Source organism: Perca flavescens, chromosome 10 (genome assembly GCF_004354835.1).
Source record: "Perca flavescens isolate YP-PL-M2 chromosome 10, PFLA_1.0, whole genome shotgun sequence".
Lineage (NCBI taxonomy): Eukaryota > Metazoa > Chordata > Actinopteri > Perciformes > Percidae > Perca > Perca flavescens.
This window is the reverse complement of record NC_041340.1, coordinates 37,143,528-37,161,467: the sequence shown is the minus strand read 5'-3', so window position 1 is coordinate 37,161,467 and position 17,940 is coordinate 37,143,528. Positions and strand designations below refer to the sequence as shown.

The window sequence follows — 17,940 nt, the reverse complement described above, 5'->3', positions numbered from 1 at the left end:
AAGCCTGGTGGAACGAAGAGTGTGTGAGTGCAGAGGGGGTGTGATGCAATGTAGGTCATTTGGGTGGTGTGAACATTGCAAGGTTTTTAGATTGCTTATCTTGATTGCGTGCAAAATTGGCCAGGAACAGAAAAGAATGATGCTATTTATTTTACAAGTTGGTGCATGAGCATAAAATTGATTTTTGATTGTCTTCTATATATCAAGCTATGACCAACCAAAGATCCTGTCCTTCTGTTTTTAGCTCTCTGTCTGGCCGGATTGTTGGAGGTGTCTGGTGGTTCTTCACCCTCATCATCATCTCATCCTATACTGCCAACTTGGCTGCCTTCCTGACAGTGGAGAGGATGGTGTCACCTATAGAGAGTGCTGAGGATTTGGCCAAGCAGACGGAGATCGCCTATGGAACACTGGATGCCGGCTCCACCAAAGAATTCTTCAGGGTGAGAAACCAAAATTCAAGCACGATTGATTGCTTTTGTGACAAATACATTGCATTTCCTGCAAATGCTTCACAATAAAATCCCGCCGGTGATCAGGCAGTTGAATACTTTTATTTTGAAGGAGCAGAAGAAGGAAATGTTGGGTTTGCATTATCAGTAACTCAATACAGCTCTGCTACGGTGAACAGGAGAGTGAACAGCAAACAGTGAGGCTGATGGGATCAAAATGCTGAATTTGGAAAATGCCACATGTCCTGTTCCTGAATTCAGGGTGGGAATGGCAGAACTAACTAACCAACTAACTAACTAACTACAAAATGTAAACACATTAAATTGCCATTGATAAAAAAAAAAAAATGTCAACCATAAATAGTTTGTAAAATTAATTTCATGAGAATGTCAGCAACACAGCATTAAGATAGATGATAAAGTATTCGCTGACGCACTCTCTTTCTCTGTCTTCCCATCCCTCTCGTGAACAATTCTGGCTGTCAGAGGTCAAAGATCGCCGTGTTTGAGAAGATGTGGTCCTACATGAAGGCGGCCGACCCGTCCGTGTTTGTCAAGACCACAGACGAGGGCGTAATGAGAGTCAGGAAGTCCAAGGGCAAGTATGCCTACCTGTTGGAGTCCACAATGAACGAGTACATAGAGCAGAGGAAACCGTGCGATACTATGAAGGTGGGAGGAAACCTGGACTCTAAAGGTTATGGCATCGCCACACCCAAGGGCTCCGCTCTCAGGTAAACCCCTGGCACTGCAGCGTGGCTGGATAAAAGCCTCCAAATGCTTTTATTGTCCATTGAGCTCATTCATCTGTTCATCTTTTTATCAAAACGCGACATGTCAGTATTAGTATTCTGTTCTGCTTTGAATGCATATTAACCAGACATAGAGACAAAAAGGCATGACATTCATTTTACACTTCATTAAACTTCATTGAACTTTTTCCTTCTTTTGCACACTGTCACAAAGACATTTACAACTTCATCATGCCCATTATCACCAACGAAGTCACTTGTTTTTGCTCCTGCACATGTATGTGTGCAGCTAGCCTATTCACAGCTGACTTGTGAGCACTAGCAGAAGTGTAAAGTTGGACTATGAGATTTACCGTCCTCTTTAAGCAACATGTGTTTTCCTGCTGCCCTCTAATTACATTCTAAACCTTCTTCATGAGCATTTGTGGTGGATGGTTTCACGTCTGCTTTGAAACTGAAGTGTCCCCCCCCATCTTAAACACACACAGAAACACTCATACCAAATGTAAATGCACCTCTTACAAACCAGCAGGGCCCTTGAAAGCAGGATTACAGCTTAAAGGACCACATCCCATATGGCTATTTTTCCACTTACGCCGAGTCTCACATCTTGAATGTGAAGTCAGTTGAATTTATATTTGCCACAGTCAATGTGATAATTAATGTAATGAACGATAATTCATACCAAAAGTAGTTTTCTGCCATCGATGTCCAAGAGCAGCAGCTGTCTTTTCATATTACATTAACACCCTTAACCAACTTCCCATTCAATATTTCTTGCAAATACAGAGAGAGAGAGAGAGTACAGGAGCTGGTGGCATCTGAAGCTTTTGATCTATCTCTAATAGGACTCATTTATTTTAATGAAAGGAGCCATATGGGGAAATATCATTCAAACTCACTGAGGATTCATTCAGGGTTCCACCTTGGTTGATAGCCAAAGGTCAAGACACGCTGACTAGAAATGTTGCCTATGTCTTAATCAGAGGCTCTATTTAAATGTCTTACAAATTACATTTTATACAGCAAGTAAGTGCTGTATCAGTGACAAGACAACAGGCAAAGTAATCTGCTCCCAAGTAATATATTCAGATTGGTCCAAACCTACAACTTAGCAATGGGATGCATTGTTGAACTGCTGAGGATGGCCCCATTATCTCTCTCTCCCTCTCTCTTTGTGTTATGCCTTTTTTACTCTCTGGCCATTCACAGATGTCTGATACTGAGTTTCATCAACAGATAACAAACTTTCATGACTGGAAGTGTTGTATTAAAGAAAGGACATTTAGAATAACTCAAATATGTTCATGGTTGAAGTAGAAAATGAAGAAAAATATTTGTGCCGCTCACCTGGGATCAGACATCAGTCAATGTCCACTGAATTCAAAGAGATGGTTTCAATCGTACCTGCAGTGCATTGTTAATATATACATTTGCACAGAGTACTGAATATTAGGGATTCACTGACTTGATTATTTTTGACTTTTTATACCTAAACGCAGGGTTATCGACTGATACCAAGTACAGATCTGATATCAGTGCTCGCATTTTTTAAAATGTCTTAGTCTTGTTACCATATTCTTAACTGAGGACAAACACGCCATTGAGTTAATCTTTTCTAATACATGTAACATGCCCAGTTCTTACTATATGATTACTTTGATGTGTACAGATAAACCCCTTACAAACGACACAAATGTTACTCTGTTAAAACCAACCCAGTCTCACGTCAGTTCGTGATGGCATTACGAAATTAAATCTATTAGAACGTGATACCATTACGTAATTGTGAAGATTTACGTGTAGGGGTCACGTTTTTTATACTAATGTATTTCAATGAGAAGCATCTTACGTAATCCCATCACGAAACTTTCTGCCACTCGGCTGCAGCAGAGAACCTGGATACAGCTTTGATATTATTGGTATTTTTAGCCCAATAATCGCTGTTTTAATCAACATTTATTCACCAGATCTTATCACGGTTTATATGTATTTCTTTTAATGATATTATTTCGGTCTATTTCGGCCAGGGAAGCTGGATTGCTTTGTTTTTTATTGATATTTTTAAAACTATAACGCTACATCTTTCAACATGTATTTAGCTGTTATCATGGTATGCATTTCTTTATTTTAATAATAGTCTTTCGGTCTTATTACCGGTGAAATATTACAGTAAATAAGACAGAACAGTAAGCTACGATATGAGCCGAGCTGGGCGCATTCAAAGCCGATGTCCCACGATGCAATGCGGGCATTCATTCACAGAATCAGACGGCGATCAGCGGGTCTATATCGCTTCAATGTACGTAAGGGATCATGTAGAGCGTTGTTATAGAGAATACAACAACGACGGGTGATCAGGACCCCGACGCCAAATCTTCTTCTAGCGGATCGATTGATAGCTCTCCTCCGGAGGGAACAGAACTGCGTCCATGGCAACGCTCTGCTATGCATGGCAACGGTGTTATTATACATAACGGGTCTGTTATCAAGAAAATAACAGACCGCATTGTACATTAGAATATAAGCAAGCCATGTAATAAATATATATAATCAGTAGTTTTGTCACCAGCAACAACACGTTGCTCAGTTTTGTTCCAGTAAGTTATGATCGTAATAACGTTTAAAAGAAATCAGCTGAAGACTCCGAAGTGACGTCGTAATTACCGCTCAGTGGATAGAAAAGATACAAATACATAATATTCGTAATATTGATTTTTTTTTCTAACGTTGTATTTGAGGAGTTAAACAATAAAGATAGCATCAATAATAAAATACAGTTTCATGTATTTGTCTCATGTATTGTGTTCTCGGCCGGCCGGCCGGCGGCATCAATCTGAAACGGAATGAAGCCCAGTCACGGCAGACAGCAGAAAGAGGAGCCGAACACATCCTCCCACCCACCCCGGAAGAACTACAAGGGCTCAGGCTTTGTAACAGATTCTGGGACGTGTCTACAGTGGGAGTTGTAGTTTTTAAATATATTGGTATATTTCTCATGAGTAGAAGTTGGTAGTGTATAATTTTGGATACACCCTGCGGTTTTTCTGGGATGGGGAACACGCTGGTCTTGTCAGATTTTAAAAATCAAATCGTTAAATAGATGAAAATAGCTTATTACCATATTTGACAGTGCTTACAGTGGATAAACTTTGGTGACCATATCTACATGATAGCTGAGGTCCAGAGCTTTCTATAACAGCTGGTTTTATGTGTGTAGCACCTTCTGTTGCTAAATGACAGGCCTTCAAACATGTACTGGGTTCAAGGTTCAGAGGTCAATATTTCAAAGCAGGAGTAATGTATGCTCTCCAGACTGACATATGTTACTCTCCAGGAGACCTTTCCAACGATGTGTTTGCTATAGTCCTACGACAAGGTTTTAATTTTCACATATCATAGGGACCATTTTGCAAGCTATACTTTATTGTCCCCAGACAATTGAGTTCAAATGCTTCACAAATAATACTTGACATATTGTTTTATCATACAGATGACATACTTACAATAAAACAAATAAACAAAGTGATATGTAGTCAGATTGAAGCACATCACACAGCCACAATCTATTGCTCATCTTTCACAAACAGTGAGCACACAACCCTATATGCATCATATCATGAAGCTATTCCCTGCAGCCTCAAGCAACATTATTTAAAGTTTTAATTGAGGTAGGTCCAATTAGGGCTATAGTTTAGAATTATTTAGTTTACATTAGGATACCCATTTCTTCTGCCAGAGGATAAGAGCTTGGCATGGAGAATAAAGATTGATCAGAGCATATTATCTGTGCTCCCTGAATAGTAAGCTTTAAATGAGATGTTTTTAGATATTGCTGACATATTAAAATGCTCTGTAATGCAGGCTTGTATAACATAAACCCTCTGATTCACTGTGAGTGTCTGCTCTAAATGATAAGACACACTTTCAACACGGGCCTTCCAGCCAAAGGTGTTGTATATACACACCAAGCTGCCTATAGGAGCAGAGCCGATTGATTGGTTCATCATTTATGACGTCTGATACCCTCTGACCCATGTCACCACCAACTCCACGAGCAACTATAACCTGTCCCAGCCACGCTCGCGTCTAAAGTCAAGAGGAGACCGATCCTTCGCTGTTGTTGGTCCTAGGCTGTGGAATAGCCTCCCCGTCTCCTTGAGATCGCTGTCTTCTTTATATGAGTTTAAACTCAAACTAAAGTTTTATCTCTTGGAGCATGCATTTCTCTAAATTCTTATTTTTATTTATGTTTTCTGCTGTATGAAGGATGTTTTATTCTATTATATTTCCTGACTCTTGTTATGTGAAGCACAGTGGTCAACTTCTGTTGTGTTTATTTGTGCTATACAAATAAATGAAATGAATGAATAAATGAATGAATGAAACTCCTCATTTTGTGAAATGGTTGAATGAGATTGTTGGTATGGCACCACATTCTGATCTCTATTTTAGCAGAATATGCAAAAGTACTTGTGTCTGTGTGCAGCAGGCTGAGGTAGAAGTGTACCAAAAATGCCAAAACACATGTTTGTGTACACATACCCATACAAAGCTATACATCTCTGTGAACAAAAACCTCATCAAAAATCTGCTTAAAAGGCTTCCCCTTCTTAATTTTGAAAAGGTAGTCTCAGTAAAGGCTACAAAGGTTATAGCTACAAGCTGTAACCACGGTGATTGATATGAGGATCATCTTCTGAATAATAATTAATATGATAGGCCTACCATAAATTATTTTTAAAAAGTAATAATGCAGTGTGATGTTAAATCAAATTAAGTCCCACGCATAAATATCCTCATGTTGTTTTTTCACCTTTAGTTTTTGCTATTAACATTCATCAACTGCAAAATTAGAAAATTGCGTTTTTAAATAACTATGCATGCAAATGAAAAATGCTTCTCTTTGTAAGTAGTTTATTTTTTGTTTTTCACAACAGTAGCCTACAAGTCAAAACAAATCATATCGGGCCAAAAAATGGCTTCTTTTAAAACAAACATGCTCACATAATGTATAGTAATTGATGTGTATGTGGGAGTGTATTAGTAAATGAATGCTGAGGATTAATGAAGGGTGGGATCATTTTAATGCTCATTTGAATTTTGGTTTTAGGATAAATGTGTTTATTAAATTAAATTTGTTGACATCAAGCTGCCCAGGGACTACAGGTGGAAACTAGCACATGTGCTACAACCTGGTATAATGCATTTCTCCTGTCTAAGGTTAATGTATATTGTACATTGTCCCTGTTTAAATAAATAAAGAAATGAAATGAAAAATGAAATGCCCATTAGTCAAACAAGCCATTAGGCTGTAGTTCTAAACACTCAACTGTAGTTTGTTTATATAGGCCTAGTATTTTTCTGCGACAAGGCAAATCAAAGTGCTTAGCATAAAACACAATTTTTTCATTATTGGTATTTTTATTGTATAAATTCTCACATACAACGTACAGCAATTTGTTTTATTTTTTTATGTGCAGCAATCTTTTCTATCCGCTGAGTGGTAATTACTACGTCACTTCCGGAGTCTTCAGCTGATGTCATTTAGCAACAGAAGGTGCTACACACATAAAACCAGCTGTTATAGAAACCTCTGGACGTCAGCTATCATGTAGATATCGTCTCCAAAGTTTACCCACTGTAAGCACTGTCAAATATGGTAATAAGCTATTTTCACCTATTTAACGATTCTATTTTTAAAATCTGACGACACCAGTGTGTTCCCCATCCCAGAAAAACCGCAGGGTGTATCCGAAATTCTACACTTCCAACTTCTACTCATGAGAAATATACCAATATATTTAAAAACTACAACTCCCACTGTAGACACGTCCCAGAATCTGTTACAAAGCCTGAGCCCTTGTAGTTCTTCCGGGGTGGGTGGGAGGATGTGTTCGGCTCCTCTTTCTGCTGTCTGCCGTGACTGGGCTTCATTCCGTTTCAGATTGATGCCGCCGGCCGGCCGGCCGAGAACACAATACATGAGACAAATACATGAAACTGTATTTTATTATTGATGCTATCTTTATTGTTTAACTCCTCAAATACAACGTTAGAAAAAAACATCAATGTTACGAATATTATGTATTTGTATCTTTTCTATCCGCCGAGCGGTAATTACGACGTCACTTCCGGAGTCTTCAGCTGATTTCTTTTAAACGTTATTACGATGCATAACTTACTGGAACAAAACTGAGCAACGTGTTGTTGCTGGGGACAAAACTACTGATTATATATATTTATTACATGGCTTGCTTATATTCTAATGTACAATGCGGTCTGTCATTTTCTTGATAACAGACCGTTGCTATGTATAACACACCGTTGCCATGCATAGCAGAGCGTTGCCATGGACGCAGTTCTGTTCCCTCCGGAGGAGAGCTATCAATCGATCCGCTAGAAGAAGATTTGGCGTCGGGGTCCTGATCACCCCGTCGTTGTTGTATTCTCTATAACAACGCTCTACATGATCCCTTACGTACATTGAAGCGATATAGACCCGCTGATCGCCGTCTGATTCTGTGAATGAATGCCCGCATTGCATCGTGGGACATCGGCTTTGAATGCGCCCAGCTCGGCTCATATCGTAGCTTACTGTTCTGTCTTATTTACTGTAATATTTCACCGGTAATAAGACCGAAAGACTATTATTAAAATAAAGAAATGCATACCATGATAACAGCTAAATACATGTTGAAAGATGTAGCGTTATAGTTTTAAAAATATCAATAAAAAACAAAGCAATCCAGCTTCCCTGGCCGAAATAGACCGAAATAATATCATTAAAAGAAATACATATAAACCGTGATAAGATCTGGTGAATAAATGTTGATTAAAACAGCGATTATTGGCCTAAAATACCAATAATATCAAAGCTGTATCCAGGTTCTCTGCTGCAGCCGAGTGGCAGAAAGTTTCGTGATGGGATTACGTAAGATGCTTCTCATTGAAATACATTAGTATAAAAAACGTGACCCCTACACGTAAATCTTCACAATTACGTAATGGTATCACGTTCTAATAGATTTAATTTCGTAATGCCATCACGAACTGACGTGAGACTGGGTTGGTTAAAACTCTGTTTCTGCACTTTTCTGTTAGAAAGTGCAGAAAATGTTCTTTAACAAAACCATATCACGTTAATTTTTTGGTTACAATAGCTAACTGGAATTACACTGTCAACACAGTAAAAGCACATTGAAATGCATTTATTGTGCTATACAAGTGGAGAGAAACAGCAGCACCTCACAGGCTGTTCTCATGAACCGTTCGTACGTATAGCTACGAAAAGTAATGCACTGGAATTTGTATGTATACCACATCTTTATTTGTGTATGCAGCACAATGACTGCTGATGTTTAAACGCGTGAAGCGCATAGTAGGGAGGATATGTGTGTGTCATAAAATCAGGCTTTCATAAAACAGTGCTCTGTAGCCAGCTCACAGTGACTTTTTCTCGGCTAAATTTAACTGTAAAGACCACTAAACTTAACTGTGATGTGACTGGTCGGCGCTTGCTGTAATTTTATAGGATATCATAAGAATCATAAGTTTTCGTACGATATCATATGAACCCGTTCATGAGAATGTGTTGCACTTTGACACAACAAAATGTATTTAATACTTGATACTTCTGTGATCTGATCTGCTTATGAAGGTCAGTATCAGGGCTGATTCCAATCTGACAGATCTGAGCATCCCTACTGGGTATATGAAAATATAAATAAATTCTAATACACATATTGCACTGCAGGCCTAATTGAAAGTAGCACTTTGAAAATCAAGATACTAAAATGACATAACTCTTCATTTTACAGGATATACTGACGGCCTGCCTTCAAACTACACGCTGTGAAATGTTATTCTCCCTGCTTCATTTCTTACATGTATGATGTCCAGCCACTCCCATGCATGCCTGACTGTTTACCCCATCCCACCTAACATACAGTACAGTAGCCTCCCTGACATCTGCTCGCCTCGAACCAGCTGACCAAAACTAACCAATGACCTGCAGGTCTCCATGTCCATACACTTTTGACTTCTTTCTTTCTGTCTGCGCCTACTGGGCTGAGAAAGAATTCAGAGGTTTTACCAGCTCTGAGGATACCTGTGTTCACTACAGCTATGTTGTGCAGTCAAGGAATAAAGACTCTTCTGCATCTGCTAGTGAGAAAGGAGGAATATCACCAAAATAAGTTGTAGCTAACACTGATTTGAGGGAAAAGACAATCTGGCAAACAAAAGCTGTAATCTTCACTGTGCAAATTCAGATTGCAGATTGTGCCTTTCTGTGATTTATGGATGTAGAGAGTCTTTGTCCGCGGCCAGTCAGCTATAGGAAGTACACACAGTCACCAGAGAGAGAGAGCAAGTCTGGGTTAGATGCTTTGGATGACCTGGTTCATACAGATTTATGGTCAGGACTCTGTCTATAGTTGGTCACACAGTTTCCTTTCAGCCTGTTTAACAAATAGACTTGTTGTGGAACTGAACATGACAACAAAACATTGAAAGCCTCTGTCTGCATTTGTCTTTGCTGATAGTTCTCAGTTAATCAACAACAGGCTGCCATTCACTACGATGCTGTTATTGGTTGAATATTGATAGGTTAGTTACCATAGCAATCTGTATGCTGACTGAAAGGAAATTACCATCTGTAGACAGACTTCTGCATCCAAGGCATCTCCATTTATAGGTTTGTCTGCCTCTTTCTGAGGCCCCTGCTTGGTAAAACCTGACTCTACTACTGTATGGGCGCTCAGCATTTCAGCCCATTGCAGATACACAACTAACATGTGCATATAAAGCCAGCACTCCTGCTTCATATCAGTAGTTATATGCAGGAGTTTCTAATATAAGTCAATGTTGTCATAATCACCACCACCATGCGACCAATCTCTTTATATCTGTCCCATTGAATCTCTCCTAATGGCTATCATTTTATATTATTTTCAAGAAACCCAGTAAACCTGGCAGTGTTAAAACTGAACGAGCAGGGCCTCTTGGACAAATTGAAAAACAAGTGGTGGTACGACAAGGGAGAGTGCGGCAGCGGGGGCGGGGACTCCAAGGTCAGAGCCAGTTTGATAAACCCTGCGGGTAACCCACCACCACTGGGAGTGGGGGGTTGTGGGGAGGGGGTAACCGGCAGGCCCACGCTGCACTGCCACTCTAGCAACACTTAATCTCTCTGTGGTGTAGCGAAGGGCAAAGGAAAAATGCCAAGGGGGGGGGTGATTATTTGGCCTGCGGTGGCTGAATTGGAGAACCACAGAGGGTGGAATTTTGTACCATCTCCCCTGCTTAAACAAAAGGAACATCAATGATTTAAAATTGATCAGTGTAGTAATTAAATGAATTGAAACCATCCCTGGTGCTCAATTATGTTTTAAGAGCCCATGCATTTCATTTTGTTAGGCTTTGGGATTTGTTCAGTTTTAGAGAACTTTGGCCAATTACACCTTTACTTTTAACAAATACAATTGAGACATCCGTGTTGCATAAGTGAGGGTAAGCAGTGTGCCGGTTACCCAAAGTGATATAGTAATACACATCTACTGTCTTAGGGAGCAAGCTAGATGGAGTATTAATGCATATCACTTTGACTCATCTTTCTAATGATGTTATATATATATATATATATATATATATATATGTGTGTGTGTGTGTGTTGTGTGTGTGTGTGTGTGTGTGTGTGTGTGTGTGTGTGTGTGTGTGTGTGTGTGTGTGTGTGTGTTTGTGTGTGAACAAGCAAGTTCAAGCATTAACGTGTGTATGTATTTGCTGCTCTGTGTCTTTGAATTAATAACATAAAATAGCATGGTATAATATGTTATTTATGTTATTTCCTTATGGTTGGAAGAATCCCAGTAAACCTAGCGGTGTTGAAACTCAATGAGCAAGCCATCTTAGACAAACTGAAAAACAAATGGTGGTACGATAAAGGGGAGTGTGGCAGCAAGGACTCCGGAAGAAAGGTTAGTCTCCAACCCAAAACCTGTCCCCTCACAGCACCTCCCAGCACAATCCTGCCCTGATCCTAGACCAGCTCCTAAGTACAGCCCTCAGTCTCTATTACACTGCGCAATACTCCCCATGTGGTTCTAGAAGTGCTACTGTAATGGCCCGAAAATAAGACAAACTCCCATTTTGCAACATGTTTTAGGATAGAAGACTTTTTTAATGATGAGAAACACTGAATGTAACAATGTAGGCAATACATTGTGTTAAATATTAATTTTAATATAAATGTAAGACTTTTTTTTTTTCTTTACCTAACTTATATATGAAAAATACACTGAAATACAGTGTGGACTAAATTGATTAATTCATTGAAAATAATGGAGAATTAAAGCATCAATCTACAAAAACAAATACTTTTATTAAATCACTTGGCTTCAGCTTTAATCAATACAATTATTTATTTAGTTGTCAAATTGAATCAAAACAACTGCTACTATCATTACTACAATTTATACTGCTGCTCAGCAACTCCTACTGCTGAGAATGAATGGTGAGCATGTTTAATGCCACCATCAATAAGCACATTTCAGCACAATAAGCACATTTCACAGAAGGAAATTGTTAAATTATGTTTTAAATGATTACTGTCTTTCTAGGCTAGCCATGACTGTCTAAATCAATTCCTGCTGTAACATTAACATGTCACAGCAGAAAACGTAGGATTTTGCTGAACAGCAGTCACTGTGGCCAGTGCCAATTCAAATACCTTTTTAAACGAAAGAGCATAGTGTCAAAGTAGTAGAAATCAAAAAGCAAAAGTGACTCAGTAATAACAGTTACACAGCAATATCTATCTGGGATTAGCTAACATTAGCCATTGAAAGCTAAAAAAAATTGTCTTATATTTGGGCCAGTACTCTGGTGGTACGCTTGTGTCTATTTTGTTTCCTCTGAGTTTGTGTTGTCAGATATTTAATGTTCATTACCAGTGTGTATATATATATAGTGTGTGGTGGATTAGTTAGGATTTGTTACAGTGGTTTGTTATATATATATATATATATATATATATATATATATATATATATATATATATATATATATATATATATATATATATATATATATATATATATATATATATATATATATATATATATATATATATATATATATATATAGACTACAGTTACCATCTTAGTGGAATAAACCCTCTTAAAATAGATTTTCAAACCCCAAACACACACACACACACACACACACACACACAGATTGAGTTTGATGATAACCTTGAGATTGTACTGTAGATTGAATATGAATCACTCCGAAAGAAATTTGCAACTCCTTCCCAAGGAGAAATAATAAGACAAAGGAAAGACAGAAGGACGTGAGGGAGACAGATGATGACATTTGGCCATTGGACTTTATCGAACCCTTCAAACATGTTGAGCCGTAACCACTGCATCCTGGCCCTTATAATAATCCTGCCCCCAACTCTCACTGTAGAGAGTGCATTGTATGGATGCAAACCCTGTCAATCTGCTAGATCGACCCACACCAAAAGTCTGCCACCATGCTTGCATTCGCAGTTCATGTTATTTCCCCCTGACAGAAAAACTTTTGCTCTTTAGCGCAGGTACCTGAATGTGTTTGTCAGCTGGCCTTCTGATCCTGTCACTACAGTACAAGTGCCAAGAATTGTCTTCTTCCTTTCCCTTGCTTATATTTTAAACCTTTAGTGCAGGAGTGTCAAACCATGTGCCAGGGGAACACATTAGAAAGAAACTGGGAATATTTTAACTTATATATATTATATACGTATATACTGTAATATCTTAACTGAAAGAGTCTTAGCAAGGAGTTCCCTTTAAAGAGAGATATAGTAATACACTACCATTGGTCAGGAAGATCTTTGCAGTACAGTCACATAAGTCTATATTTAAATGTGGTTCACTGTGAAGTTTTAAATCCCTCCATAGTAAATATTTATGTGTTTGGGAACATAACTTGACTTCAAATTAATAAATAATTTGAAAGTTTGGGAAATGTGCTTATTTGCTTTCTTGCAGAAAGTTAATTAAGAAGATTGACACCACTCCCATATCTTAAGTGCCAGCAGCTACAGTTAGCTTAGCTTAGCATAAAGACTTTAAATGGGAACTGCTTAAATTAAACTGCTGGCATGGCTCTTTCCCAAGGTAACACATTCTGCTTACAGCACCTCTAAAGCTCACTAATTAACATGTTATACCTCATTTATTCATTACAAAACCAAGTGTAAACTAACTGTTAGCTGTTTACCTGTTTCCCATCTTTATGCTAGCCTAGGCTAACTGGCTGCTGGCTTTAGCTTCATATTGACAGAGTGCTGTCACTCTTCTCATTTAGCTCTCCGCAAGAAGCGAATATGATATTCTTTAAATATTTGAGGGGGACTCACACCCTGAATATATGATGCTTTTTTTATTTGCAGCCATTTTCACATCTGCTTGAAAAACACCCAAGCTTTCAAAAACAACTCCAACTCACTACTTTTAAACCGTGATTAGCGGTGTGAAGGGAAAAAAACACTTCATTAGTAGCAAACTCTTTCCTCCATAGCACATGGTTTGACACACATGACCTGGTATGAAAAACATATTTACATTAGGCTACATAATGCTACTAAATGACAGGGTGTATGAAGATAATAGTTGGTTTGCCATAGTTAATTATAGACTAATTGTATTCAAATGCAAACTTGCCCTTGGGTTTAAAAACTTACTAAAACTGTATTTAAGTGAATAGACTAAATAAAAGCCTAATTGCAGAGCTAAAGTGGAAACATAATAAAGTGGAAACCATCCTAACAGAACTATAGCTTTCCAGGTGGCATTCATCTCCTCATGTGACACAAAGGTATTCCCCAAACAGATTTACGTGAAATATCATCCTCGTTAGACCCCACTGTTCAATGAGAGCCATTTAGCTTGACTGATTTAAGTCTTAATGGTTTCATTTCATTAAGGACTATAAATAGGCATAAATGTAAGAGAATAATGACCTATAATATGGAGCAATGTCAAACTAAAAACTGTTTGTGCTGTTGCTGCATAAATGCATGTGTTGTTGGGTGTTTATGCAATTAACCTGTACCTTTCCCCTTACAAAATGTCATTTTGAGAAAACAGTCATGTGTATGAATATTTTGACTTTAAATTAATTAGGCATTATTTAAAATGTTAAGAATGGTATAAATAAGTCACACAAAATCTAGATCAGTATCTATTTTCATTATCTTGGGCCTGTCTCACAAAGCCAGTAGAATACAGTCAGGCTTTTAAATAGGTCTCAATAATATGGCTGGCATTTTTATATGCTAAGTAGCCTGGAACAGGGGAATAAATAGATTTGACGTTTTCTCTTATAACGAAAAGAAATTACAGGATGAATAAATATAAGAAAAAAAACAGAACATTAAAATGTTTCATTAATGTTGCTTATGTCGATGTGGAGACGAGCACTGCAGGAGTGTGATTTAATACATTTAGAAAGACTTGATAAAGGTCTGTGACTGAAATGTAGCTTGAATAAATCAAATTTTCAGCGTGCAGACATTTTCTTTTCTTAAATTAAAAAGGCTGATCGCTGCTTGTTATGAGGACGTAGTCAGAATACTTTTTAGAGTAGTATTTATATTACAGTTTCATCACAAAGTCGCTCATATTCTCTGTTCCTGCAGTGAGGGAACATGAGTCTTCATTTAACCAGTCATTGAAAGAATTTCATCAATGGCTTTTTCAACTACCTACTGTACTTACTGTTCTGTTAGAATCCCTGTTTTTATAGCCAGATAGGCTATACATCTTAAATATATTTCTGATATAACAAATGGTCTTAGTAGCAATAAAACTCATTATAGCAGTTTGTATAGAATTCTGTAGGGATGTTATAGCTTCGGCTTTAGCTAATTTTGTAAAACTGAAAAGCCAGAGTTGGATCTAAAGTTATCCAGCTAACATATTTAATCCAACTTTGTGAGACAGGCCTCCACAATGTGTTTTTTTGGTAATAATTTGTTTTTGTGTGGAGTTATGTGTGTGTCTTTTACTATACATGTTATTTGAATTGATTGTACTTTGTCTGTGTGTGTGTACTCTTAAGAGTGTATGGGTTTAAGTGTGTATATGTATATGTGTCACTTTGCTGTAATGCATTATCCTTGTACTTGTGATTCTTGTTTGTGAAACTAATGTTTGTCCACGTGTGTGAATCAGTGACTACGTTTACGTGCACATTATAATCCGTTTTTTGCCCTTACTCCGAAAAAGACAATGTTATGACTAAGCTGTGTACATGGCAAATGAAAATGAATATTCCACTAATATTCCTGTTTACATGCGGCTGGCAAAATATGATATTTTCAAAGTTTTCCACCGGTGGCGGACTTGTTCGACCGTGCAAACACAGCCTACCTCTTTCATTCTTTCAACCACCTTCTTGAAAACATCGGCGTTGCGATGTTTGTGCATATTCAAAAGCCTGTCGACATCCAAGTTTTTTATAATGTTTTAAAAAAGGTATGTTTCTCTTTCCGACCAGAGATGCAGGCTTTTCTTTTGGGCATGCATCTTTACTGCAGCCTTGCAAACTGTTGGCTGGTTGGTTTGTTTACAGCAACCATAGCAACGCACAGAGCGGACTGTAAGCCGTAAAAAGACAAGAGGCTGTAAACTGATTGAGACGCAGATTCCGAATGCGCTGTACATGTCTAAAAAATGCTTCTAAAACCCAAATAATACCGGCATATCCCACATGTCTTAATCGGAAAATGCTATATCCGGAAAAAGGCCTTATTCGGAATACCCAAACGGAATATGCTGTTTACATGACATGTATCAAATTGAGAATATTGTCATATTTGGAATAATAGCGGAATTTCAGTGTGCATGTAAACATACTCAGTGTGTCTGTCTTCAGTGTTTGGTCCTATGTTGTGTGTAAAGCTTTAGTGTCTGTTGTTTTGTCACTATTGCTGCTCACCACTCGGCTCTGCCCCCCACTTCCCTCCCTCCGTCCAGGACAAGACGAGCGCTCTGAGCCTCAGCAATGTGGCGGGGGTCTTCTACATCCTGATCGGCGGCCTAGGCCTGGCCATGCTGGTGGCGCTGGTGGAGTTCTGCTACAAGTCCCGGACCGAGTCGCAGCGAATGAAGGTGTCCACCGCGCGAGCCGCTGCCGCCTCAGCCGCTCAGGCCTTTCACTGCTCAGCCTTAGACAGTGGTGCTAGCGCCCCCTACACTGAGCTGCAGAGCTACGGCCTGTACGCCAACAACACTGTTAAGATATAAGGGCAGAGCACAGCCACGGGGTAGGAAACGCTGTGATTCAAACCATGATGATGATGATAATGATGATGATGATGATGATGATGACATCCGCCTCCTCACCCTCCCGCCCATCTAACCGTGATCACAGTAGGGCCTCTCACGGCTTCCACCGCAGTGCAAACGCTGTCCTGTACCTGTCTCTCCCTCTGCCGCTACCTCCGTCTTTACGTCCCTGATCTCCTGCAGTGTTGTTGAATCACTTGATTTTAAAAATTGCCATTATGCCTGTTTCCTCATGATCTAAAGTTGATATCTTAATCACAGTAGCAAAACAGTAACAAAACAAAATCACGTTTCCTGTGTTAGTATTGCAGGATTTTAAGCGTATATTGTAGCATCTTTAAATTGGACCCTTTACAATGTATTATATTGACTATGTTGATATACATTTGCCCTTTTATATCAGTTACTTTTAATGGTGTATAACATACGATCTAAACTCTGTAGTTGAATACACATTACACGTTTTTATTTCAGCTTACAAAAATGTTCCTTACTACACTCATTACAATAATCTCGTAGCACACAAAACAAATCACTTTGCAGCACAGGTATAAAGGCAATTTGAATCACAGTGGTACATCTATCTACCTCTGTCGCTCTGAGCAAACCTCTTCCCTGCTCTTTCTTCTCTTTTCGCTGACTGTGTCGCAAACGCAGGGCCCATTGTGGTGAACATCCTTTATATGTATACCATAAGGCAGGCCTGGTACATGTGTTCCATCACTGCTTTAACCTAGAACACTCTAACCCAAACTGCTGTATGCTCAGAAATCTGAAAGTAAGGACTTGTTGCTACTAATCCTTCATTGGGAGATGTGACGTTTCTTATCCGACAGCAGCGATTGTAGCTGCTAGTCGTCTGCTTTGTGGACCTTTGATTCTTTTTTCCAACATCAAAGGCCCTCTCTGATTTACTCTTTATGTAAACAGCAACAGCAACAAAAATCAAGGCAGGGCCAAGACAAGGAGTTATCTTCTACATGAATCTCTTATGTTTTAATCAGCCCACCAAGACGCACCTGATCAGTATGCTGATGAGATTGGCGAGCAGCCTATTTCGTGCAGCAGTGCCTTTCTGCCGTTTGGCTCGACAGAAACTACAACCCCGTTCCAATTAGAGGCTGTTGTAATTCTCCAATCCCCATGCAGCACTCACCGGTTGCTCCAGATCTCACTCACTTTGCCCAATTTAATCAGCTATAGAATTGGGGATGCAGGCAGACAAAAGAGGCGCACACACACACACACACACACACACACACACACACACACACACACACACACACACACACACACACACACACACACACACACACACAAACACACATATCACATATCATTAGATGGGCTTTCAAACCCAGTGGCTTGTATTACACTAGACTGGAGAATAGAGCTAAT

At 38.9% G+C, this 17,940-nt stretch overlaps 1 protein-coding gene across 1 annotated transcript in view; it reads left to right on the top strand.

Annotated features, from left to right (window-relative positions):
* The window catches only part of gria1a (glutamate receptor, ionotropic, AMPA 1a), a 79,746-nt gene that overhangs the window by 58,148 nt on the left and 3,658 nt on the right, over window positions 1-17,940 (top strand). Inside the window, 4 exon segments of the mRNA XM_028588758.1 lie at window positions 245-443; window positions 939-1,186; window positions 10,164-10,278; window positions 16,231-16,365. Of these exon segments, the coding sequence (XP_028444559.1) occupies window positions 245-443; window positions 939-1,186; window positions 10,164-10,278; window positions 16,231-16,365 (697 nt within the window).